Source organism: Diadema setosum, chromosome 8 (genome assembly GCF_964275005.1).
Source record: "Diadema setosum chromosome 8, eeDiaSeto1, whole genome shotgun sequence".
Lineage (NCBI taxonomy): Eukaryota > Metazoa > Echinodermata > Echinoidea > Diadematoida > Diadematidae > Diadema > Diadema setosum.
Window position 1 is genome coordinate 22141212 of NC_092692.1, and position 26459 is coordinate 22167670.

At 37.7% G+C, this 26459-nt stretch overlaps 2 protein-coding genes across 2 annotated transcripts; one reads left to right on the plus strand and one right to left on the minus strand.

Moving 5' to 3' along the window:
* The first annotated feature begins 238 nt into the window (after window positions 1–238).
* Window positions 239–11511, plus strand: LOC140232362 (coiled-coil domain-containing protein 166-like). The gene is made up of 8 exons (XM_072312488.1): window positions 239–525; window positions 1743–1876; window positions 2732–2785; window positions 3955–4009; window positions 4620–4764; window positions 5323–5402; window positions 6020–6196; window positions 9349–11511. Exons 2-8 carry the CDS (start codon window positions 1767–1769, stop codon window positions 9628–9630), a joined length of 903 nt encoding a protein of 300 aa, XP_072168589.1. The 5' UTR covers window positions 239–525; window positions 1743–1766; the 3' UTR covers window positions 9631–11511.
* LOC140232361 (probable endonuclease 4) lies at window positions 11493–26459 on the minus strand. Its single transcript, XM_072312487.1, has 8 exons — window positions 26301–26459; window positions 23940–24444; window positions 22553–22849; window positions 21525–21620; window positions 20550–20681; window positions 19506–19610; window positions 13729–13858; window positions 11493–12695 (listed from the first exon to the last, which is right to left on the minus strand). Exons 2-8 carry the CDS (start codon window positions 24424–24426, stop codon window positions 12647–12649), a joined length of 1296 nt encoding a protein of 431 aa, XP_072168588.1. The 5' UTR covers window positions 24427–24444; window positions 26301–26459; the 3' UTR covers window positions 11493–12646.

Genomic DNA, 26459 nt, shown 5'->3' on the forward strand with positions numbered 1-26459 from the left:
TGAATTAATGGTCTCGTTCTGTAAACTTTTTTTTTCCAAGGAAATAATATAAATCAAAATATGCTTATGGAAGATAAGAAATGTAATAATTTATAATTAATTTTATAAATATATATTACACGCATTTTTATCAATATTTAATTTGTGTATGTTGATTATTATAAAGTATTTATAAGCTTTTCACTTTCTTGACAACGAGAGACGCCAAGCTCCAAGTTCTCGATCTCGACGACATCCGCGATCCATCCCCCCTGGCCCTCGACCGGCCGAACGAATGCTATGAATACTCATGAACTCACGAACTTGCTTGGCTCAGTCTACCAGCTCGCCTGTTGTTGCCTGCCTAAACTGTTATAGACAGAAAGATCCATACCGTCTGTCCAGAGGAGTCTACTCTTATGTATAGGAAGGGACCCGTGAACTGAAGCCAGGGCAGTGGCAGACGCAGTCTCCACGGAACATTTCCCCGACGACCAGATACAGACCGATCTTTCGGCCTTGCAGTTGCCTCCAGCTCTATACTGAGTATTATACTGATCCTTTGGGGCAATTTTATTTAAGTAACTCTGCTAATCTTGTGGAAGAGCGAAGCCTTTGTCAGTTTTGACTGTTGAGTGCTGCTCCGGCGCTCCTATCCTAAGTAGCAGCAAGCGTAGGTCTATTAACAGTTAAAGATAATAAAAAGTTTTGGTACCGGTACCTCAAAAGCTTCCCTGAATTTCCTTGTCTTGGTTTGTGTTTCGGGTTAAAGTACGTTGTCTGTGAGAATTACTCGCCCCAAAGTGCTCTCATGACTTAGTAATCATGCAGTAATGGTTTCGTACCAGAGCCGACGCTGGACAGCGTCGATAAATATTGTACGAAACCACTGACTGCGACCAGCAGCGTGCAGCCCATTGTACGCATAGCTTACTGTGACCAGCAGCCCCATACGCAGAGCGTAATGGGGCTTCGCATTGTAGCATTCAGGATCATGACAGAATTAGTATCGCGGGTAAATGTCAACTTAAAATCCAAAAATTTCTTTGATTTGAATACTTACCAATTAAGTTGAAGTATTGAAAACAGGCTTCGAACAACGTTTGGTTCTGCCAATATTCCCTTTCTGTTCGAATTGATGACTGAATGTGACTCGGTCGAGAGGACCTTGGGAGAGCTACATACTAGTACACTGGATACCATGGCCAGCGCATGCGCACACAAACATCTTATCCGTTCATGGATTTGAAATTTGTGCGCATGTGATGTGTTCGCAGGCACTGGCTGTAGTATTCAGTGTACTGTATGCAGCTCTCCTAAGGTCCTGTTGACCGAGTCACATTCAGTCATCAATTCGAACAGAAAGGGACTATAGGCAGAACCAAACGTTGCCCGAAGCCTGTTTTCAATACTTCAACTTAATTGGTAAGTCTTCAAATTGAAGAATTTATGGGATTTTAAGTTGACATTTACCCTGCGATACTAAATCTGTCATGATCCTGAATGCTACAATGCGAAGCCCGATTACGCTATGCGTATGGGACTGCTGGTCGCTATGCGTATGGGGCTGCTGGTCGCAGTTAATTGCATGATTACTAAGACATGAGAGCACTTTGGGGCGAGGGAAAGTCTCACAGTGTTAGTTATATGAAAGGTACTTTAACCTTAAACACAAACTAAGACAAGGAAATTCAAGGACACTTTTGAGGTACCAAAACTTTTTATTATCTTTAATATTCCACGTACCGCACCTGTTCAAAAAGCAATTCTTCAACACCACATACAACATGCCTCCTAAAAAAGGAAAAGGCAAAAAGGGGAAAAAGAAGAAATCGGACGGAGAGGGTCCTGTTGAGCCACCAGAACCGACTGAAAAGGAACTCATCTTGAAAAAGGAGTAAGTGATCTTGCATGGTCTTCGTCTTTTTATAGCTTCTAGACTGACCATTTTAAACTGTAGATTCTACTGAAACATCCACAGAGCATGCTCGGGATTGGCGGTATCACTGCACTGGCCTAAGGTATTGCACTGGTAATCTGGTAGATCTACAGCACAGGCCAGTCATAACTCACACAATGGTTGATTAGATTTTATTTGTAAGTCACAAATCAAACTGAACTGTTTACTGGGTGACTGACAGCAGCAAACAAAATGAATGATAGAATCAACAGGGCTGCACACTAACTTTTTTTGTTGTTGTTTTGTTTTCTACTAAGTGTGCTCCCCCCTCCCCCCCCCCCCCTGGATCCGCCACTGTTTACAGGTCCATTCTTGAAAAGTTACTGGTCCTAGACTGTCGGACCAGTGCCAGTGTGCAGTGTTGGATACAAGTACATGCATGCACAGGTGTATCAAGTAAAGTAGACCTCCTACACTCAAGAAGACAGTCCAGTCCTGTGACGTAGCTTGCCGTGAATCATGATTTTGAAATATGAAATAAATATCACCAAATGATGCCACGTAGAACCCCTACCGTTAGAACTTTTCTCAATAGGGATTTATGCAGAGAAACAAAGTCAGTCTTTAATCTTTTTTTTTTATTTCTTATTTGAGCACTCAGAAGATGTAACATCCTGGTTTTGGGTTGTCTATGCACAATGCATAATTGAAGTGCGTAATGTTTGATGTTATGTCTGTAATGTCATATCAGGAGTTCAGCTGAAGCAAATAAATGTTTTTTCAAAGAGCCATAGTGTCAATGGTATGCTTTGTCTTGAGCAATTTCCCCTCTCTTTTGTTCTCTCCTTGCAGACTGGAAACTCTGACAGATGAGCTAGCAAATTTAAAGAAGAAAGTGGAAGAACTGTATCCTTTTATTTTGTCAGTGAATTGTATGAAAGAATGCATTCACTGATTTGATTAAAACTTGATATAAAGTGTCATTCCATAACATACTATGTTCAAGTTGACTTACCATGGTAAGTGATAAAAAGAGTTTCATAAAAATTAGACATAAAATATGAAAATCAGGCCAAAAATAAGGAAATTACTGTATCAAACTTTGAGGGTTGGCATGTTTCCATGGAGTACACTCAGCTCTCCTCTTTGTTTGCATATATATAAGAATATTTGTGTAATCCTGTTTTGGGTCATGATCCTTACCTTCTGCCAGTAAAGTGCTGCTTCAGCCCTGAAGAATGCACACTGTGTGGGCATGTGTAAGCACCATAATATGGTGCTTACACATGTGAGCACCACATGGAAAAGTGGAAAAGTTCCATATCTTTCATAATATGGAGATCACATATTATGTGTGTACTTGCCAGAAGAATTTTATTGAATTAATAAAACAAGTGCATATATGTACAAAATGCACTAGTTAAGCAAATCTCTGCAAGCTCTTTGCCTTTAAAAGTTCTTTTTGCAAGGTAATTACAAGACTACAAAAATTTAGTACAAAAGAAACATCTCATTGATTTCATTTTTAAGGCAATTTTATGAACAATTTGCAAAACTTCAAAGTGACGTTCCATATCTTTCTTATATCATGTCCAACTTTTATTGTACTGCTACCATTACATGTATGTCTGATTTTACTCCAGTCATTAAAGCCAACTTGGACATAATGTGGCATTGTAATTCAAGCATAAGGTTTTTGTTTTTGTTTTTGTTTTTTGTTATTGTTTTGTTTTTTGTTTTTGTTTTTAATAGTGCATACACTGTTACTTACTATCGGTTGCTTTGATGATGAAGCAAATGATACATGTATGTGAGATGTTATGACTTTCTGTGGTGTCCTAAGTTCAGTACCATATATACCAGAATTAACTGTCTGTGATAATTATTTTCTGTGTATCACACTGGACATGTGCAAGATAATTCTGCATAAGCTTTTCTTCATGCATTATTAGGCCTAGACAAAAAAAAAAAAAAAAAGTTCAGATAATAGTTATTAGGTGATGTCTTGAGGGGGTTATTGATGCAACATTCCACATGCATTATCATTTTCTTCCTTGACCCATTGACCATTTTAGTCGAAAAGAAAATGAGTGGTTACAGCAAGAAGCTCAGCAGACTAGGATAGAAAGTGTAAGTGTGATTAATGATTGTAGTAATATATAACATTCATTCTATGCACATCTTGATTTCAAATCTAGAAATAACTAGATTTAGAATCAGTGTATCCTGTTGCTATATATTGAATGCACAAATAGTCAATCTTTCAAGTGATTGCACTTTTAACTTCGATGTAATTTTGATATCACTGTAGCAACAAGATCATTTCATTGTCAACATCTACTCTGTGGACATGTTCAAGCCAGTTATTCTTTAGAAAGGCTTATTCTATAGGGAACAAATGGTTTCAAGTATCAGTATTATTGCAGAATTTACTTACAGAATATGTGAATTATTAAAAAAAAAAAAAAAAAAAAAAAACTCTGAGAGTGACCTGTTTCACTCCCCCTTCTTACCTCGTTTGCATTCTTACATTTTGTATGCACAACCTTTTGAATTATACATTCAATCTACTAAAAAAGAGAGAAAGATGTGTGCATTTTCATGGCACTCAAACCTTCAGCATGGACACAGAGCAACAGTCTGTGGCAAACATACAGTATAATGAGTACCATACCAATATAGACCAGCCACAATTTAATCTATATTTCATTTGCTGAATTCTACTTGATATTGCCTGCAGCATGAGTACATGTCCTACATGTCCAAGAAGGCTCACAAGCGTCAGTCCACCATTGTGACTCTTAGTGACCAAAACCAGCAGGAGATACGCAACATCCAGGAAGAGAAAGAAAAGATGCTGAAGGACTTTGATGAAAAAAAGCAGGGTATGTTCTTTGACAAATTAACGTGATACTTCAGTGTATGACTATGTTGTAAGTGCTGTAGGTCAAGAAATTTCCATCATAATTTGGCACTCAACATCAAAACAGCATGTATCACATAAAAGTATCTGACAATCAAAATGTATGCTGTGGATTTTTTTTTTTTTTTACTTTCTTTTGAGTACTTGTGTATAAATAATGTGAGATTACATCTACAGCTGTAACGTATTGCTCATTCTCATGATTGATAGCTAGGTGAAACTGAACTAAGTTTGTTACTGTTGAAGACATCATAGTCGTGACATTTAAAAGTAGGAAGCATCTTGGTGAATTACTGTATACATTGTCTTTGTATGATTGTTAATGTTTTTTCTTTTATTTCTCGGTCCATCTGCAAAGAAAACTTTTACTGCCAGTGCATTAAACGTACATTGAATTTCCTTGTCACTTAAAGTGAAGAGACGTTTAAATTGACATCTCATTTGATCTGAAATGTTATATATGAGTGTGACATGTGTAGTAACTTGTTCTAAAGCTCAAACTGTATGCATTTCTTTGCAGAGCTACAAGATATTCTGATGGCAAGAGAGGCAGAACTTGCTAAAACTCGGAAGGAGCTGGAGGAGCTAGATGATTTTAAGGTCAGAACACACATACACACGTCATCCCAATATACATTTGTCGTTACATGACCACTCCTGCAGCATTTCAGCTTCATCTTTTTGTTTCATAGATTATATCTAAATGGGCCCAGTTCTTCCTTTAGCATTGACTTCTTTATTTCCCCATTTTCAGTCTCAGCTGTGATTGCCTTCGCAAATATGAGCCCTGCATATACAGTGCACTCCCATTATAACAAACACAGTTATAATGGAATTCTTGTTACAGCAAAATCAAAATTCAGGTCCCAAAATTATCATTATGCACTATACAGTACTATACTGTTCAGTTATAACAAATTTGTATAACGAGGGGAGGCATGAGAAGATTCTGGCATACTGGTTAGGGAAAGTCAGATTCACTATTTGAATATGTTTTGTCAAGACAGATGAAATTTTGATCAGTAAGTATATTCATTTGACAATGGAGGTATGGCTGAAGATGATGCAAGAGAAACTGTTAATATCCAGCTTTCTTTTTTATTGAAAAACATTAGGATGCAGACACCACCAGAGTGATAATGTGTTAATGTAGATTGTTTCATGCTCTGATTGAAATGACACATTCAAACTTTTTTTTTTTGTTTTTTATATTTTAGAAACTGCAACAAGAGCAAGTGAACAAGATCCGCGAGCTGGAGAAGGAGGTGCTACGGATGAGGGGACAGCACACAGAGACCATTCAGAAGCTAAAGACCCAGTTCCTGACAGAGAAGCGCCACTTCCAGCAGGATTCCGAGGCCAGGATCCAGGAGGTTGCCCGCCAGGCTAACAAGGTAGGATCACACTCAGGCTAACCCATCCAGCAGGGACCAAAAAGAGTGATTTTGAGACTTGGGAGGTTTCCTGAACATCAATGAACATGCTTGTCATATGTATAATACAGTGCACTCCCGTTATAACGAAATGCTCGGAACCGGCAGTTTCCTTTTGTTATAACGAAATTTCGTTATAACCAAACAAATACAATATATATATATATATATATATATATATTAAACGAAAACAAGGAAACGACGCATATATCAAATTCTGTTTGTTGAATACTCATCATACACTGGAAAGCTATGTGAAATGAGACGGTACCTCTTTAATTTCGTTTTGAATACAGTGTATTAAATTTAAAAGAGAGCATAAAGTTGTTTGTATTGTCACGCATGTATAGAAAATGACGGTTTAGGATTCGGTTACAGTTCGCTATTCCAAAGGTTCGTCTCTTACTAAAGTTTGATACTCCGAAGGCTCCTTATTCCAAAGTTTCGCCATTCCTGGGACTCCGGAGGTTTGTTCATTTGCAGCTTCACTTTGCCAAAGATTTGTTATGAATTCCGAAAGTTCATTAGATACATGTGTAGATATATTATTTGTATTCCGAAGGTTCGTTAATCGGAAAATGAAATGAGGCTCATCATTCCGAAGATTTGTAAGTCAAGAAATGAAAAAGGATCATTATTCCCAAGGTTCGTTGTTCCGAAGGTTTTTTTTTTTTTAATCCGAAAATGAAATAAGGTTCGTTATTCCGAAGAAGGTTTGTTAATCAAAAAAAAAAAAATAGAAAGTTTAGTTATTTTGAAGGTTCACTTATCTTAAGATGATTATAAGGTTTTCAATTCCTAAGTTTTGTTAGTGGACTCACCTTTTTCACTTTTGGATTAAGGAAACATGTTTTTATGCCTCCGCCACAAAGTGTCACCGGAGGCATTATGTTTTCAGGTTTTCCGTCCTTCCGTCCGTAATGAATTTTGTGGACAGCGTAACTAAAAAACCGTTTAAGGTATCCTAATGAGACTTGGTATGTATATGCACAAGTGGACGAAGTTGTGCCTATCAACTTTTGGGGGCACATGCTCAAGGTCAACGGTCAAAAGGTCAAGGTTAAATGCTCAAAATTTCACTATTTCCCCCATATCTATGCAATGCCTGGAGATTTTTTCTTGAAACTTGGTGTATACTTGTAATACCAAATTAAGATTCTCCAGAGAGAGTTTTGAGTCATGAGGTCAAAGGTCAGAGGTCAAGTGAAAATGTTAAAATTTCACTTTTTTCTCCATATCTTGAAAATGGTTCAAGCTATCTTCATGGAACTTAGTACATATGCATGTACTGACTAGCGGTGATTATCTAGGGAATGTGGGGGTCATGGGTCAATGGTCATGGGTCAAGGTCAACTCTTCATAATTTCACTTTTTCCCTCATATTCAAATACAATACTTGCCCGATTTTTCTTGAAACTTGATATATACATGTATAACCCAATAGAGATTCTCTTGGAAGTTTCTTGCCCAAAGGTCAAAGGTCAAGTGAAAGTGCTAAATTTCATTTCCTGGTCCATATCTCGAAGGTGACTCGAGGTATCATCATGAAACATAGTACATATCTACAGTTCTGCATGCATGTTTTACCTGACAGTGATTCTCTTGGGAATTTTAGAGTCATAGGGTCAAAGGACCAGGGTCAAAGGTCAAGTTAAAATGGAAAAAAAAAATACAATTTGATAGTGAAATTACACTTTTTCTCCGTACCTTGAAACTTTAATCAATTTGTAGACTTATAAATAAAAGGGTCAAAAGTGAAGTAAAAATCCTCAAATCCCCTAATACCTGCACTCTTAGGCAGTATAACCATCCATCAAATTAAACCTAGTTCAAGGAAAGTGAACATTCAACACATTTGTGACAAACCTGTCATTTTGATATTTTTCCAATTATGTGAAACTCATCACACATTGTCAAGACATTGTACTATAGACCTATTAGGAGAACTATGCATTAAGGCAGAGGCATACCAGTCGCCATTTCTAGTTAATGTTCCAATTAATGAATGTTTGGAATTCCTATCATTTTCGGACTAACGAACCGTCGTAATAAGAACCATATTTCTTTGTCAGATTAACGGACCTTTGGAATAACGCCAAAATGTTCTTAATAACAAACCATATTTCATTTCAGAACTAACGGACATTTAGATGTATCAAAATCTGTATGTTTTGTAATAAAGAACCTTTGGAACACTAAGAAGAACCTTATTTAATTTCAGATTATTGTACAATATTACAATAATGCAAGCTCCCCTCGGAAACTGTGCATGACACACGGAGCCAACACAAGCGTTCGCCCATGCAGAGACGCTAAATGCTTGTTCCGCTACGTATTTTCGGAAGCGATCCACATTTCGTTATGATGTAGCCAATTTCTTTTGTTTTTCTTTGTCAGTGGCGCTCGGAAAATAATTCGTTATAACAAAAATTTAGCTATAACCGTGTTCGTTATAAGCGAATTTTGTACCATAGACTTTAATGGTGATAATTTTGGGACCAGAAGTTTTACTTCATTATAACGAAATTTCGTTATAACCGTGTTCGTTGTAACGGGAGTGCACTGTATAGATTTTTTTTTTCCTTCCAGTCAATTTACAAAAGTATACCTATCATGCTCTCCACTCAACCTCTGCCAAACATTACAACCTAGTGCTTTTCATCCACAGTAGGTCCATCACAAGCTGTTCCCTAATGACTGTACAAGGCATGTATGTTGGATATTGTTTAGGAAGGGGTGATTATTTCTGAACATGGTTAAGTCATGACAATACAGAGCACATTCTGATTCTGATTAAGAAAAAATACTGAACTAGATTTTGATTCATAGCTCATTTAGAGAAATCAGTCCCATAGGACCTGCATTCAAAAGTGGCTAAAATGTACACACATACGTGATCCAAGATGACCATTCTGTGTTAACTGAAATTCCTCCAAGAAGCACGACTGTAACTTCTGCCTTTGTAGAATTTTCGTTCTCAATCTCCTTTGTACTCTATAATCTTTCTTTTTCATATTACCTTCTCAATTGCTCCGAGGTTGTTTTCTTTTTATAACTTCTCTTTCCTGATTCTTTTATTTATTTATTTTTTTTAATATCACCGTCAATTGCAGGAGGCCATGCATTGTCTTACTGAGCACACCTCCCGCATCAAGGAAGAGAACCGCAAGCTGCGTCACGAGCTCCTGAACCTGATCCACCGCTCGAGGGCGCTGCATAGCCACAAGGAGGAGCTGGAGAAGCAGCGCAGTGACCTGATCCGCGAGCAGCAGTACGCTGCCGACCTTAAGCGCCTGAAGGGCACACGGCAGCACAAGGTGCTCAAGTCGTTTGGGATGCTGGGAGAAGAAGGGGCAGCAGAGGAGAAAAATGACAGCAAGCCTGGTTCAGGATAGCTCTGTGACTACTTGACAACATCAAGCTGCCATGTATTTCTTCCTCTTTTTATGCCCCCGCCCGAAAGGTGCCGGAGGCAGTATCTTGCTACATGTACTGTACACTCAGGAATGAGTGTGTGAGTTCTGTGTTCATGTGTAGACTGTGGCGCTGGGGGAGCAATAATGGATGAGCTATGATGTGGCCATTCCCAACCATCTTTATGCTGATGACAGAAAGTATGATTGTCAAAGTATGAGGTGATTGTCATGTCAGAGTCATGCTAGTGCTGCATTTGCATAACAACCAACACCTCAGGCATAGGGTAGTGTTTGATGTCAAGAGTAGGACTTTTGGCATTTGGATTCAGTGATGGTATGATCTTTTAGCCCAGTGCTTCCAATCTCAAACCACTGCAGGACACACTGTACCAGTTACCTCATTGTAAAGTCCTGTGATAGTTTTTTTCCCCCCATCGTCCCCTTTCTGTTTTGACAGAGCGGATTCATTGAAAAACGATAAAAGACAATCAGGGTTCTTTGTAACAAGCCTCCATTGTACTTTAGTACCACAAGCAGGATCTACCTTAGAAGCATGAAAAAAGGTAGGTCATTAATAAGACTTTACCTGACTTGAGGCAGGTCTTACTCACCAGTGTATGTACCAGTACATACATTTTTACGTACAACATTTGTATGTACCAGTACATACAAATTTTAAGACTGTTCAATGAATTGTGTTCTTGTCATACATGCAAGTGTCAGTCACATTCATCATATTCTCATGCTCATCACATACAGATCCCAATCAAACACCAATGTGTCAATTTTTCTCATTTGGCTGTACTTTAATAGAATGTCACATGGAAAAAAATAGGCAACATACCTTAAAAACTTTCAAACCATAAAAAATGTTTTTGACACGTATGGCACTGTGGTAGATACAAAAATATATTATTAACATATAAAACGACATATCATACAAAACTTACAAAAAGTACAAAATGCAGAAGTGTTATTATTTGTTAGATATAATGAGATGTCACATACTTTTATTGAAATTACTGTTGGAGGATATTCAAACAATTGGGTTATTCCCGATGTTTCAGGTAGCAGATAAAACCAGAATCATTCGTTAATTGAAGGCAGCAACCTTTTTCATGGCAAGGCATTTTCATCGCGAATCATGGGTCTTCGCGAAATTCTAAAAAGTTTCATGCATGCAAAAATTTCTGGTTTAAGAGTACAGTATGTAATTGCCAGTGGACAATAAATTCCTCTTCCAAAGTCTTGTTTTACTGTTCTTCCCATTGTTTCAAATTAATTTAGTCATTATCTATTAGATGACATTGGGAAAGATCAATAGAATATTAAAGTGTACATCAGTTTTCTCCATGTCCATGTGGACATTCTTGTATACTTTTGTACTGATATGAAATATTTGGGCCAAATTTTGATGACTACATTCATCTGAGTGGTATAAAGGAGAGGCATTCATGTACATCTCTACTCTAATCCTTGATCATGTACATCACATTTTCTGGGTCTTCAAAATGTATGAATTGTCATGACAATAATAAGCATTACAAGAATGTACCTATTTCCCACAACACTGTTTCCCAAAGATTCTATATATTTGATGACCATCCCATACAGCTATAAAATATCCAAGATCAAATTCAGATCTAACTTGCATATTACTCTCCCCATTATCTGATACTAATAAACTGTAGAATCAAAATATTGTGTATAAATCTATTGCTAAAGTATGGCATGATTCCGTCCAGAAAAGTGTACATACATGTCTGCATTTGTATACAATGAGTTGCATTTCTAAATGTAATCGCTACATGCTGTAGCATCAATTCCTGTTTAATAAAAGTGATATTTATGGAAAACTAACATGAATTTCAGTCATTAATGTGTAATTTTCCTTCTTTTTTCTCACTAAAAATGTCAAAAAAGCTTGAATTCTAGTGCCACATGATCTGTAAATGTTAACACAAGTTCAGTACAATGGTGTCATTTCCTCCCCAATATTCTAATACTGCAGTGATGCCAATGCGAAAAAACATGGCACTGTTTTACTGAATTCACATTACAGATACAGGTGACATGAGTGTGCATTCCTTGTATTCCTTTTTAACTGAATATACATGTAATTTCCATTTTGTTTTATTCTTAACTTTCAACCGAGTACATTCTGACACTGATGTTTACAAAATAACACTGATCGTTATACAAATGATTGACGATGATTCTGTGAAAAAAAGCCTAACAAAACACAGACATAACGGTTAATCTGTTTTTAACTACAATTGATTTGGCACATAAATTTGCATTACACATATAATAACCACAATGTAGGATGTACAAAACAAGTTTAAAGTCTGCAACACAAAGTTTCAGAACAATTCAAGTGCAATCAAAAGAACAAAACCAACAACACAAATCAAAATACAGGACAAATGGGATGTTTGACCTGGCTTCGCTACATCTTTTCCTAATCTTGCTTTCAATGTTGTTTCAGCATTTATATGATTCTTGCAATCATTTTGAGATGTGACAAAGTAATTAGCTCTGGCAATATGAATCTTTCATTCTTTTAACCCTTATGTTCAATATTCTTCAAAGTTTCATATACAGTGGACTCCCATTATAACGAAGTGCTCGGGACCGGCAGTTTTCTTTCGTTATATTGAAATTTTGTTATAAACGAACAAATAAACAATAAAGAACATAGAGCTGATAATGTTGGAGCCTAAATTTTTACTTCGTTGTAACTGGAATTTTGTTACAATTGTGTTCATTATAACAGGAGTGCACTGTAATGTCCACATGCATTTATAAACAATATTGTCAACAAAACATAACAAAGACCTTTGTAACTCTGATGTGAAGAGGCCTGGAAAAAAAAAAAAAAAAAAAACACTGCTACAGCACAACTGAAGCTTCTCAAGGTGAAAAGAGGAATACTGAAGGGCAAGGCTGCTGACTAGCAGTTCATTGGTGTTGCAAACCCACGAGGCCAAAATTGCTATTCCATCAGAGAGTTGAGCAGTTTGATCTCCTTTGCATAGCCCAGCCTGATGGGGATAGAACAAAATAATATGAACGAATGAATGAATGAATACATAAATAAACAAACAACAATAAATAAAATATGACTTTATATTTTTTTTTTTTAAACCATGTTTCCTTTTGCTTATGCAATGTATGAACACTTGAAATATGTCGCTAATGGAGCGGGTTTGTCAAAGCTGCAGCATGGGCCAGTTAGGACAGAACACACATTATTGGTATTTCAGACCATCAGGGTTCAGGAGAAAAAAAGTAACTTTAATTTATTAATCTTTATTTATGCTTGCTGGCTATGAAGCATCTTACTGTCTAGTAAAGTAAAAATAGCATATCGTCGCTGGGGCAACAAGACCTCGTATCTACAAAATGTCAAATGTTCAGGAGAGCCAAAAAACATGGCGGCCAAAGCACTGTGGTGAATGGGACAACCATTCCTTTGACATGCCGTGGTGGCTTCATTTTTGGAATATAAAGGCAGCTGGGATTGGGACAGGACATCACTTAACCCATTATTTGACCATTAATAGAAAAAAGTAATTTTCACCAAAATTGCAGATACAAGGTCTTGTCACCCCAGCGACAATATGACATTTGCCTTATGCACAAAATGACTTGAGTACAGAAATTTCCATTCCTACTTTCCCATGAAAATTGAATATAATGCAAAATATGGGGGTTCAACCTATAATCGGATCATTGTCAGCAATGACATTCTAGGAAATTCCTTCATTATGAGTTTTGCAATGTACAGCTGTGGACTCCTGTTATAACGAAGTCCTCGGGACAGGTAGTTTTCTTTCGTTATATCAAAACTCCGTTATAACCGAACAAATAAACAATAAAAACATAGAGCTGATAATTTTGCGACCTAAATTTTATTATTACCATGTTCGATATAACGGGAGTGCACAGTATCTTCTTTGTTCAAAGACAACTGATTTAACAGGTTAACAGTAAAGTGGACTGTAATAAAAGGTGCAATGATAGTTTTATGTATATCAAAAGAGCAGTAGGCTATAAATGCAAATGGACACTCACTCTGGTGGAGTCTCAAGGATGAGGGGAATGTTGTTGAAGCGTGGGTCGTTCATGATGCGCCTGAATCCAGCCAAGCCAATCTTCCCCTTGCCAATGTTCTCATGACGATCTAGGTGGCAACCAACCTCACCTTGACAGGGAGATACCAACATACACAAGATTTGCTGAATCCTGCTTACAGGATACTAGTACCAAGCAATGGATACTCCTACTTAGATGCTCTGGAAACTAGTCTAGCCCACCTATTCTTTAAGTCCTACATGTTATCCTTGCATACACAAGATTGGTTCCATTTGAATTCACATATGCTGTGGCAAGATATGATTGAATCAATCCTCAGCTTAACTTAAAGTAGAAATTCAAAGAGCACGAAACACAAATTTGATAAGAAAATATTGAATTTGAACATCTGTCCTACGTGTACACAAAATATCGAGAGAAAAGAACAATCCCAACTATTTTTTATTAATTATTGAAATCGGACGAAAAAGTGAACCCGAAATGCCCCGATGAACGGTCTGCCGATACCCCTTCCAGATGACGTCACGCACTGGATTGGTACTCTGAAAGTACACGTTCGCTCCATAGAATACTACCGTGAATTGTTTTCAGTGTTGTGTTTAGGAGCCTAGCAAGTCCAATTATTTAGTTTATTAGCCGTTTTCTTGCATGTCTCCTTGTAGTTCACAGTTTTTCCTTACATTTCATCCTCATAAAGTATGAAATTTGTGAATGCTAGCGGCGCATAAAAGAGATTTCTTTCAGACGTTTTTGTCCGCATTTCGGTTCCGTGCCTTCAAAAAGTAGATCCGGTCACAGCAAGCTGGATGGTACGTCTCGCTCTCAGCTGGTCTGCATCGGCTGTTCATGCACTGTGCTGGTGTGTGGTTCGCACTGCGCTGTGTGTGTTTGCGTGTGTGTGAATATATTAGTGTTCGTGCTCTGATTTCTTCCTCGGTCTAGTGAGAGCTGTGCGTAAACACGTGTGTGTATGGGAACATGTACTATTGTACATACAGTACTTCGAACATGTGCGCCAGCTCCATGCCCCCTCGACGTTCGACGCAAGACTCCCTGCAGCTGATCACTCGCTCTCTATGCATGTTTTTGTTTGTAATAATAATGGACGAACGTACATAAACTCAATACTGTACGAGTAATGTTCGCCACACGTAATCTGTGTATTTCGTATACTGTTCTACGAAGCGAATTGCTACTTACAGAGGTGGAAGAATGAGTCGTGAGGAAGTACTTCTTTTTCCACATTTTTTCTTTTTTTTTGTCTAAACCGCCGCCGTCATTCATCGTACATACTGATCGTCGAGACTCTAAATCGTACTGAGCCGTATGTTATACTGTTTTTCATTTTTTTTTTACGCCAAGGCAGACATCAGACTTTTTGCTTTACCATCAAACGCAGCTGAATGTTACTGGTTACTGTTATTCATTTCGAAATGTTATAGCAAATATCCGACATTATTCAGCATCATATGGAGCAGAATGTTGCTGCTATTCACTTCCAAACGTAAAAGCAATCATCTGACATTCATTTTGGCATCTTCCGGAGCCGAATGTTATTGCTATTTACTTTCGAAAGTAAAAACAAACATCCGACATTTATCTAATCATCGTACGGAGTTGAATATCATTGTTATTCATTTCCGAACGTTACAAGGGATCATTCGACATTTACTTTTAGCATCTTCCTGAGCCGAATGCTATCCTTATTCATTTCCGAACGCAAAATCAAATATCTGACATTAATTTTTTGCATCGTAAGGAGCTGATTCTTACCGATATTCACTCCAATTATTTTAGCATCTTACGGAGCCGATTGTTACCGCTGTTCATTTCCAACAGTAAAAGCAAACATCCAACTTTTTTGTTGGCCCGATCGGGCCACCAAAATCTTCATTTCTGAAATATTGTCGGCCCGACGTGCGTTTTTTGGTGGCCCCGGGCCACCGGGCCACAGTTAGTGTCGAGCCCTGTCTAATGAATGTAGATGATCGCAAGTGTAACAATGAAATATGATTCGTCCCCCCCCCCCCCCCCAAAAAAAAAAAAAAAAAAATGCAAGGATGTTTGTGATTCCATAGCTGCGTTTATCCGGACATGAATCTAAAAAAGGAGTTACAAAACCTCTTTATTATTATCATTATTATTATTAACGAACCACCAGAAAATCAAAGCTAATCTTACGTTCAGATTAACATTTTTTTTCTTTTTTCATTGTCGAATTAGCAAACCTTCAGAATATCGACTCTCGAGCTAGCTTGTTTCATTCGGATAATAGATAACAAACCATAATTAAATTTGTCGGATTAACAAACATCCGCGCATGCAATATGCGTGTTTCGAAATAACTACCATTGGGATAGTGAATCTTATTCTTTTTCAGAATAACGAGCACCACGCAAAGAGACGCGATGCTAAACTAAAATTCAAACCTATGTTTTCTCCTTTTTTTACCACCCGTCTATACACGTTTTCTGAACATTCCCTTATGCCCGACTAAAAAAAAATAATATTTGCACGTTACTGTGAAAGTTCGTTTATCCGAAATTATATAATATAAGAGGGTTTGATAATCCAAACATTTGTAGCATTATTCTGAAGTTTGGGTAATGTGAAAATCGGGAAAAGGCTTGTTAATCTGAACACGAATTGAATTTGTTCCCAGATTAAATTTCTTATTTCTTAAGTTTTAGATTAGCGAACCTTCGGAATAAACAACTTTTAGAGTAACAATCAGCAACATGTTTTCTCTTTTTTTCATAACTCAGAATAGAAATAATGTACAAAATTGAGAAGTATTTTAAAGCAGGAAAATAAGGCATTTCAAGTTTAACACTGTTTATTTATTTCATTTTTCTTTATCGGTAAGTACAAACAATTCTTACAAGAAATAGAAAAGGAAATAGAGAGAAAGAGAAAGAGAGAGAGAGAGAGAGATAGCTCTATTTTAGGGAAATTAAATGAGAGAAATAAAGAATCATTACGTTTGTAATCCTGGCTGGGTCTTCGACTTGTCAAACCGTTCCCTGTTCATTCCTCCAGGCCCCAGACTCTTCATGACCGCCAAGAATGTGCCAGTACGCGCGGTTTCTGTTTTTGTCAAATGGTCTCTCTCCTCTACCACCCCCCCCCCCCCCCCCCCCATCCCCAAGTCGGGCACCTTGCCGTCGTGGAATTTGTATTGTTTCTTGGTAAACTTGGTGTTCACTTTTGACCGCGCGTTATTGATTTGTGTTATTTTTATCTTGAATCGCGCACTGTGCTCGGTATCCACATGGAGCACGCACAACCAGTGACTACCCGACTCATGTAGGCAGCTAACGGCGAGCAGAAAATGGCAGTTTTTTTTTTCTGCTGTCGCTATTTTCTACTGCCAAAATAGGCTAATACATCGTATTGGAATAAAAACTTTGTTCGATATCGATGAGCGTTGATGTGGCATCGTAATGCAATACCCGGGCTTCTTCAAGTAAGTCAGTGTTCGACAGTTGTTGAAATCGTGACATCGCTAAACAGTAATTAGTTTTGGGCTTGCGTGTGCATGATTTCATGGGTTTGTTGAAGGGAAAATGTGGAGAAAGAAGGTGGCTTCAAAATTATTTGCCTGCCCGATTCGGGCAAGCATTTTTATCCTTGTTCAGAACACTTGTACGACTTTGATTTTCACTTGCCCGAGCAATCGGGAAGTGCTTATGTCCGCCCTGCTATTAGACCTTGCTCGCCTAGTATTGTACCTCCTTGGTCTGATCATGGACCTAGGTCCATGAGGTCAGCAACTATATAGTCAGGCGCAATGGCGTGATAGCTATCATAGCAGATGTCATTTACGGAAGTTTTACGAGCGTGTGCACACTGGTGAAGCAGTGATGTAATTACTCGCGAAAACACCGAACCTTGTCGATGTCGAAGATTCCACTCCTTCTCTTCCCACCTCCCTGGTCAGAATCTCGTATAGTCGTACAGTATTACAGTATCGGGCGCGAACGTAAACAAACACACGTGGTTACGCAAAGCATGGCAATTACGAGTAGTTCACGTCTATGTTCCTACGCCAATGAAAGTACTTCCATGACTTGGCTAATCACGTAACAGGCCAGGCACGCAGGCAGTGAGGATGGTGGTGCGGCGAGCGGCTACCAATGCGGATCGGAGCAGTAGAGCCACTTCACCGCGGATTAATACAAGCACATACTGCATGCGAGCAATCGCGAGCTACGAGACTGGGCTGCACAAGTTGGTATCTCGATCCTCGTTTTAAAATCTCTCCTATTTTGATATTTCGCCATTTTTCGTAAGTCTGCTTGTTATTGTCAACATCAACATGTCTTAGATTATCAATCCTGTCACGGACATCCTCATGATTTCCAATTAAACGCTTCATATGACCAGCGAAACTTGAACGTGCTAACATTACAAACGTAAGAAAAATAAGATTACCTAAGTAGCTTGAATTCCTGAATATTGATGAAAATATCTGTAAGAATTACAAAAAATCGAGAGAGAAATGTTTCTTCATTACTTTTAAACCATAAAAAGTTATATTTCGTTCAATTCGACTTTTACATAAGGAAATAAAATGCAAAAGAATCAGGTTGTACCTCCGTTAACATTGTACACACATTCACCGGGCAGAGTCCGCAAATCCAGTGCGTGACGTCAGGCGAAGCGGGCATCTTTCCTGACGAATTGGCCCTTATCAGGCTCCAGAAAACCGCAGTTTTTCGTGAGCGTTTACTTCTTTCTAGCAACGCGAAAGCGAGGTAACAAAATTCCATTGCCTTCTATGTCTTCTGAGCTTTCTACTGATGCCTAAATTGCAGAATTTAATGATCTCTTTGAATGTCTACTTTAAGACATGAGTCCCATGACACATCTTACAAGCATGAAGTGTATTACAAATATGAAAACTTGAAAACTACTTTGATTTGGAAAGAAGAACGCTCCTCTCATCATGTGTTGTGACTATCTCTGCTTGTACATGCACTGAAAGCAATCCATCACCTACATTTGGAATGCACTGCTTTACAAGAGGTTCATCATTCTGACACAACTCATGATACAAGAACAATTTCCTTATCTTGCCAAGAAATGGAATCACATGTGATGTTCCCTGAACATCAATCGATTGTTGCTAATTTAGGCTATTTCAATATAGGATATCAAGTGAGGCTGATTAGCTTTGGGAAATGTATCTTAAAGTACACATCCAGATGATTTTTACACTTGCATCTAAACACCTATAAATTTGTTACAGGCCTACTGGGTACAGAGTTTCAGAATTTATGGTGATTGGGATGAGGAATAAGAATGTTTTCAAAATTCATAAGAAATCACAGTGAACAAGGATGATGTCACAGTAGTTCCACATAAGAATGTACAATGTATGATTGGGAGCTCAATGAAGCAGAACAAAAGAAGAAAGCAATTATACACAGGTGGACTTGCTAAACAAGTGGTATTGTAATGAACTACCGTTGCTATCCACATAACTGGAATATGTGAGCCTCCTATGTCATCATATTCTGGGAATTATGTTTTGGGCTTTTTGGAGCATTGGTTTATCTGCTCAAGGACAACAATACATTCCACAACTCTGTACATGGCACTATCAACTTATGCACTATCAAATTATAAACTGTCTGAAATGTCCCTTTAATCCTGTGAAAGTTAGCAATATTTATATCAGTATACATAATAAGTGTATTTGCTGCCAGGAGCTTGAGATTTTTTTCTTACAGGCCTTCTTTTCAGTACTATACCTTTGGAATCATTCACGTGGAGTCCCTTGAGGTACTGGAACCCAACAACTCGATCAAAGTCAACCATCATCTTTTGAAAACCATCTTCCTGTGACAGGTCATACCCTTACACGAGAAACAGATAAAAAGAGAGTATTGCAGTTGTTACTAGTTGTGCATTGAAGGGAGTAGATTAAGGGAGTAGATTTAAAAAAAAAAAAAAAAAATCTACAACAGGGCCATTCAACATTGCTTCTACATGATGTATCCTGAAATGTGCAAATGAGGGATTACATTAAAAATAAGCAAATAAATGACACTGCTCCACTGTTCAATTCAGTAAATGCAATATTTGCTATGATGAATCTTGATTGTCTATTTATATGCAATGGCCATCTAGCAATACAGCATTTTCCATCTCAATTTGAGTTTTACTTAGCAAATGGGCAGATGTTCTGGAAACAAATTCATTAATATTTATTACCTTTTTTTTCAAAAAGAAGTATCTCTTTCTTGTATTTTAAGATTTTTCCAACACTACAATGTTTATTGCAGTTTTGCATTCATCAACCTCTTTGGCCTAGTAAACAAAATTATTCTTTAGTTTCGACTACACTTTTTAATTACTGTAAAAGTGGATATTTTCGCGCAACTAATTTTTTGATCTCGGCGGGGTAAGAAGAGTTTCGCGTGTTTTTAATTCCGTGGAATCAAGACATCAACTACTGGAACATACGGCAAGCAAAAATATTCGCGTGCTTTCATTTTCGCGCTAGTTTCGGGTTGCGCGAAATGCGCGAAAATTTCAACACTGCAAAAATTTCCACTTTTTCAGTATGACAAGCTTAAATTGTCAAGAATACTGATGTTTGGATATTGATTCCATAATGGAATCTCTCATTTCAATGCCTTGGAAAGTGAAATTATTGGAAAGAAAATAAATTAGGTCAAATGATCAGCCTCTGAGCACATTTGTCAATATAATTAATGTCATGTGGTATGATGCTGTTCATGCCAAGTGTTCTGATTGGCTGAAGATAGAGTTTAGTCCTGGATATGACTTACCAGCAGCAAAAGCATGACAGGTGTCCAGACAAACTCCGATCCTCTTCTTATCCTGAACTCTGTCGATGATTCCCCGCAGCTCCTCAAACTGACCCCCAACGGTGTTGCCCTGACAACTCATGTTCTCAATCACTGCAAACAACAAAACAAGGACAATCATGAAATAATGACTATTTCTGATCTCCACAAGGAAATTATCCAGCTCCTTTCAGGAAAGCACCAGATTGACTTGATGATAACTGGATCTAATTTTCTATTTTATTAAGTTTGATGAGAACTAGAAGATACCTCGCATGAGACTGAAGAAGGTCTTCCTCCATACATCAAGGATCTCACTCAGCATTGCATGCATACAGTACAGAGCCTAGTGAAAGTTCAATCACATCAAACAGCGTAATATGAAGTGTATTCAAATGCTAACAATAGACACTACAAGTGCTGACTGTTGTTTGTGTCGAGAATTATTTTTTGAGAAAGGTTCTGTTGTCAACATAAGTGTGCTTTTCATCATTATGTAAAAATTGACACAATTCTTTACACTGGTATTACCAAGGACTGTAATATCAGTGTAAAGAATTGTATGTATGGGTAGTACTTTTTACACCTACATGATGACAAGACATAATGCTGTTCTTATTCTTTAGAAAACATGACTGAAATACAATATTTTATTTTTGTGCTCCAAATGTAGCAGCTCAAACTAAACATCACTATACAGTGGACTACTGTTATGATGAAGTCATCAGAACCGGCAGTTTCTTTCTTTATATCGAAATTTCGTTATGGCCGCACAAATGAACAATAAAAATACAAAGAGCGGATAATGTTTAGGCCCAAATTTTTACTACGTTGTAACTTGAATTTCGTTATAACGGTGTTCGTTATAACGAGAGTGCACTGTAATGTGCTTCAAAGATGGAAAGTTCAGAAGTCAATTAGCAGGGCGGAGGTATGATTGAATTTGTCTGCACTTACCTGCGGTTACTCCTGATGATTTCTCCAGTGCCATGTTTATACTCTCACCAATTTTGTCGAGGCACTCTTCTACAGAATCAACACCGCATGTTGAACCTACAAAAGTGATGATATAAATAGGTGTTTGTCCTTTCTTAATAGTCAAACTGCTTTGAAGACATCTCTTGATGGATTGTATTTTATCTCTTCACCATTATTTGAATGTTGAATGACAAAATACGACTATGTCCAGAACGTATGAATTTGTTCTGAATAAAACACTTGAGGTCTCCCATAAGAGATGGAACAACAGAGGTTGTGAAAAAAATCATGAAAATAATAATTTCAAGTTCATAAGGACAATAAAAGACAAACAACAGAAAATCCTCAAACCTTTGGGTACTTCCATTTCTTTTCTTTCTTTTTTTATCAGCAACCCTGTTCCAAAGCAACCTGAAATACCATTTTCATTCCCTTGAAATGGATTTGAGTGTCTTTTATCCACACAAACAAAACAAGGGAAAGTTACAGACAGAAGTGGAAAGTCAATTCCAACAAGAAACCCAGGGGGTCTCATGCTCACCTGTGTAGCACAAGTTCACCTTCTACACATTCTTGCAGACTGTTATAACAATCTGAAGTACATAGCAAACTTGGGGAGCTTTTTGGGGGGCCTCCTGAGGGCATGGTGTCCATTTATTCTACCACACAACAATAATACTTGACAAATGCAGGCCAATTGACCATGAGTTTACCAAAAGAAGATCAAAATGTGAAAACTGGTCAAAAATGTCATTACGGTCCAAAGGGGTCACTTCTAGATCTGCCATAAACAAATGTGAATTACACTCACTGCTGTGCAATGTATTCACTCAAGAGTATTTCTGGTTAGTAAAGGGAGATATTTAACTATTCTTTACAGGGGGGGGGGGGGGGGTTCTTGGCCCATGGAGGTCCCCAAGTGGGGCATGGTGCCAAATTGTACCCAAGTGGTATCTACTTAATAAAAACGCTATCTTCTTTGTCTTGAAAAGGAAGGCACACTATACCTGGATGAAAGTTGTACAGGGTGAGTCCAAGCTTTTCACACCTAGCAAACTCGCCAGTGAGCAGCTCTCTACTCTTAGCCAGCGTGTCAGGATTGGGAGACCCACAGTTGAGCAGGTAGGAGCCATGAGGTAGGATGAGGTGTGATGGGAAGCCATGGTCTGCACACGCCTCCCGGAACTGGGCAGCTGCGTCAGCCTGCAACGGCTTGGTCTGCCATTGCCGCTGGGAACAGAGGAAGAGGGCAAAGGACTTTGCTCTGATGGACACTGCTTCTTGGACAGCTTTCCATATTCCACCTGTGAGACAGAACATATTTTTGCTTTGGTCCTATAGTTGTTTTTTAAGTGTTTGTCCATATCTGCATTTTTGAGAACACAAGATTTTTCTAGCTATCAAACATAATTAACTCCACAAGTCACTTTGGAGCTACAATTCTCTTCAGTGTGTATAGCAATTTAGAGCTATCGATCCCGAGTAGCGGAAAACAGATTTTTACCATTCATTGCTTCATTAACCTACGTTGCATTGAGTTAAACATATCATTCAGTATTTCTGTCATGTTGCAACCCTGTACCAAGATTAATGAACATCCATGTATACTGACATTATTTCGGAGAGAAATTTCAAAATTTACCCTCACCTTGGGCCCTACTTTGTCATACTTTTGTCCAAGATTCTCAGACAATTGATTTGCAAACTGCATTTCAGCTCAAACTTTTTGAATTAACTTTATGTCTGCATTAATTTGTTAAAGTTAAGAAAACAGAAATATTCAAACAAAAATTTGTTCCCAAACTTGCTATGTTATTCTACTTACATGAATTAATTTTGATGAGAAATGTAACACACTTCTGAAGTTATTTACAAATGAGTAAAATCTACAAAACTGCCTGATTTTGTAGCATGGATAAGAAAAATTGCTTAACAGCATGAACAAACTGTACAAGCAAAGCATAAAAGCCTCTGATGCATATCTTTGATGCAAATTATATTTACTATGTTATAATGTGCATACCCCTTCAGATTTTGAACAATAATAAGGAAACTTTGACTTACTGTAGATCTACAAATTCATTCATAAAAACTAGAGCAGTAATGTACAATAAATTTGTATGGGGTAATTTGACACTTTTGAGAAATTTATCAGACAAATTTGCTCACAGCCAATCAGATACAAGGAATTCAGTAGCTTATATCAATTTTTTAGAAAATATATCTGACGGAACGCTTCATGAAATGCTCCCCAGGTTTGCATTTCTTTGTAACACATAAGAAAATGTCTCTTATCACAATTTTTTTTTTCACACTATTTAGTTCTTTATGTGAAGACAATTTATATTTGTTTTGATACAAAAACAGTCAAACATCTCACTTAAGTGGTAATACCTGCAATACTACAGTGGGCCCCAACAAACTTTCCCCCATTGCATCCAGTGTTGACTGATTGAGCTCTGACTTCATTTACTTCTGGCTCTGTTTTCACTGCGACTTCCCTCGGGGGGATATCAGTCTCCTTTACTTTCTTTGCACCTTTTCTCTTTCCCCTTCCCGTCCGACCCTGTGTCGGTTTGGAGCTATCCTGCATCTCCACAGCAACGAGCTTTCCTGCATCGCTTTCCTCCTCCTTTACAACTCCTTTGCTTTTTCCCTGCTTTCTCCCAGCTGGCAAAACTTGTTCTGGTTCTACATCAACAGCTGCATTCTCTGTCTTGATCTGCTGTTTACCTCTACCACGACCTACTTTTGCAGAGGAGTCCGATGCTCTTCCCTCCCTTATCTTGCTTGTTATTTGAGTTTCCTTCTTCACTTTGACCACCTCAACAGCTGCAGGCCCCTTCCTCTTCCTCAACTGCATTGTAAGTTGTGAAGACATTGCTGGAAGTTGTCAGTCCTGTATTTAGTGACAGTTATGGCAATGAACAAATACAACATTAATCATTTAACATGTGTGTAGTTTGATACATAAGCCATTTCAAAACAAATCTTCAAGGAGCTTGGAAGGTTTGAAGAGAGCTCTACTGCCTATAAAATTGGGTTTGGGGGGAAAAGGCATAATATGATAATTAATCATTTATACAAGCTTAATTCTTTACCGTTAAGTAGAAACTTTTGGATTAAAATTTTCACAACAGGTCAATTTATTAAGCACATACTTTGATATCTCCTAAAATATCTGAATGTGAATTTTTTGCCTCTGAGTGTAATATAAGTCTACACCATGAAATTCATGAGCAAAATTCCAGCTTGAGATTTATGCCCCACACGTATAGATTATATCATTTGTGTGGCAAATTTCCATAAATATCTGTCTCAGAAATATCACTAGCTGATGAAAATGTCTTGGAATAGTAAAGCCCACAAAAACTCCATTTTCCAGTTCCAGATCTCTGTGATTATTCATGCTTCCTTGTTTTGGACAAATAGGCAGACCTATTCCATGTTCATATATCTTGATTGTATGGTTGCAATGTCTCATGTAACCTAAAAATGACATCAATTGATGTAAACAGACAATCACGACTTTGTCCTCCTTGACCGCATGAACTTTTTGCAGTAGTCGCAAAGCCTAAAACACACCTGTAATTGAGTGGCAAAACATTATGGCAGAAACTGCAATGGTTTATAAATAATCAAAGTAACTTTATGTTGGAATGGTACCTGTAGATAAACAGTTATTACATCTGATACAGGTTTGAGGGACTATAAAAGGGTCAGTGTGATTTCAAACAACATTGGATTTTTCATAAATGAGATTGCCACAAGAAAGAAGGAACATTAAAGAATGCAGGCAAACAAAAGCATGCACAAGTTAGTGAATAAATGACAATGGTGATATTTTTCAATACTGTGCATAGCTAAAACTTGAAAAAAGTTGGTGCTGGATGATGTTCATATGGGAAGTTAGTACAGGACTGGTTAAGGTAGGGATTTATGTTTTGAACATTCCTAAGTGAGATAATGAGAAACCTCTTATGAAATATGAAAAAGCATGAAATTTTAAGAAGGATTCAACGTTTGTTTGATGAAAATTGGTTTTCAAATGGCCGAGATATTTAAAAAAGTGATAATAATAAAAGGCGACAGGCCACGCCTTTTATTGGGATCTCTTTGTTTCACCTTGTTTTGGAATATCTCAGCCATTTCACAACCGATTTTCATCAAATAAACTTTTGATACTTGCATGCTCTTTGACATCTCAGAGTGGTTTCTGAATCTTGCATGCTCTTTGACATCTCATAGAGTGGTTTCTGAATATCTCCCAAAACATTAAAAGCTAAATCCTCAATCACCTCAACCAGAACACAATAACATAGCACATCATTTTAAAAGAAAAAGTCTAGGCCTACTGCCAGAATAAGACTAGAAACACATGGCAATGTTGAGAAGGTTTATTATGGCCAAAAGAATATCTAAAATCATTCTGCGGGTCATGTGAGTGTAGACCCTATTTCTGCAGTGCTATTTTTTATAAGTAAAAATTGAAAGTTATTTTAATGAAGAAACACGTACCCCACAAAGATTGCCCCCGTATACATTCATCATGATTTTCCAACTTTATGAAAGATTTTTCATTTCTGAGACACTTTTTCTTTCAATAATTTGTAAGGCCAAAAATATACACTTAGATGAAGAATGACCCATATACACACGTGATACTAGTAGAAATCCCTCAAGTTCACTACTGTAGCTATACCACACAGCACTCGCTGCCGCGTTTGTACAGCGACTGGGCTGTATTTTACTTACGATGATGATCAGGCGAGAGTTTTGCACTTGTAACGGTGCAGACGAGCAGAATATTCTTCTTGCTTGTTTGACGATCTATTTTGGCGAATGAACGTTAGTTCAGTTGACAATGTTTGGTTTCCAATCCATCCAACCATATTCCATGCATCTTTCACCGGC

Coding starts and splice junctions, on each gene's coding strand:
- LOC140232362 (XM_072312488.1), top strand. CDS start 1,767: ATGCCTCCTAAAAAAGGAAAAGGCAAAAAGGGGAAAAAGAAGAAATCG. Junction 1,877..2,731: donor GAACTCATCTTGAAAAAGGA/GTAAGTGATCTT, acceptor CTCTCCTTGCAG/ACTGGAAACTCTGACAGATG. Junction 2,786..3,954: donor AAGAAGAAAGTGGAAGAACT/GTATCCTTTTAT, acceptor TGACCATTTTAG/TCGAAAAGAAAATGAGTGGT.
- LOC140232361 (XM_072312487.1), bottom strand. CDS start 24,426: ATGTCTTCACAACTTACAATGCAGTTGAGGAAGAGGAAGGGGCCTGCA. Junction 20,682..21,524: donor ATCATCAGGAGTAACCGCAG/GTAAGTGCAGAC, acceptor TGTTGTTTGCAG/TGATTGAGAACATGAGTTGT. Junction 12,696..13,728: donor ATCCTTGAGACTCCACCAGA/GTGAGTGTCCAT, acceptor TATCCCCATCAG/GCTGGGCTATGCAAAGGAGA.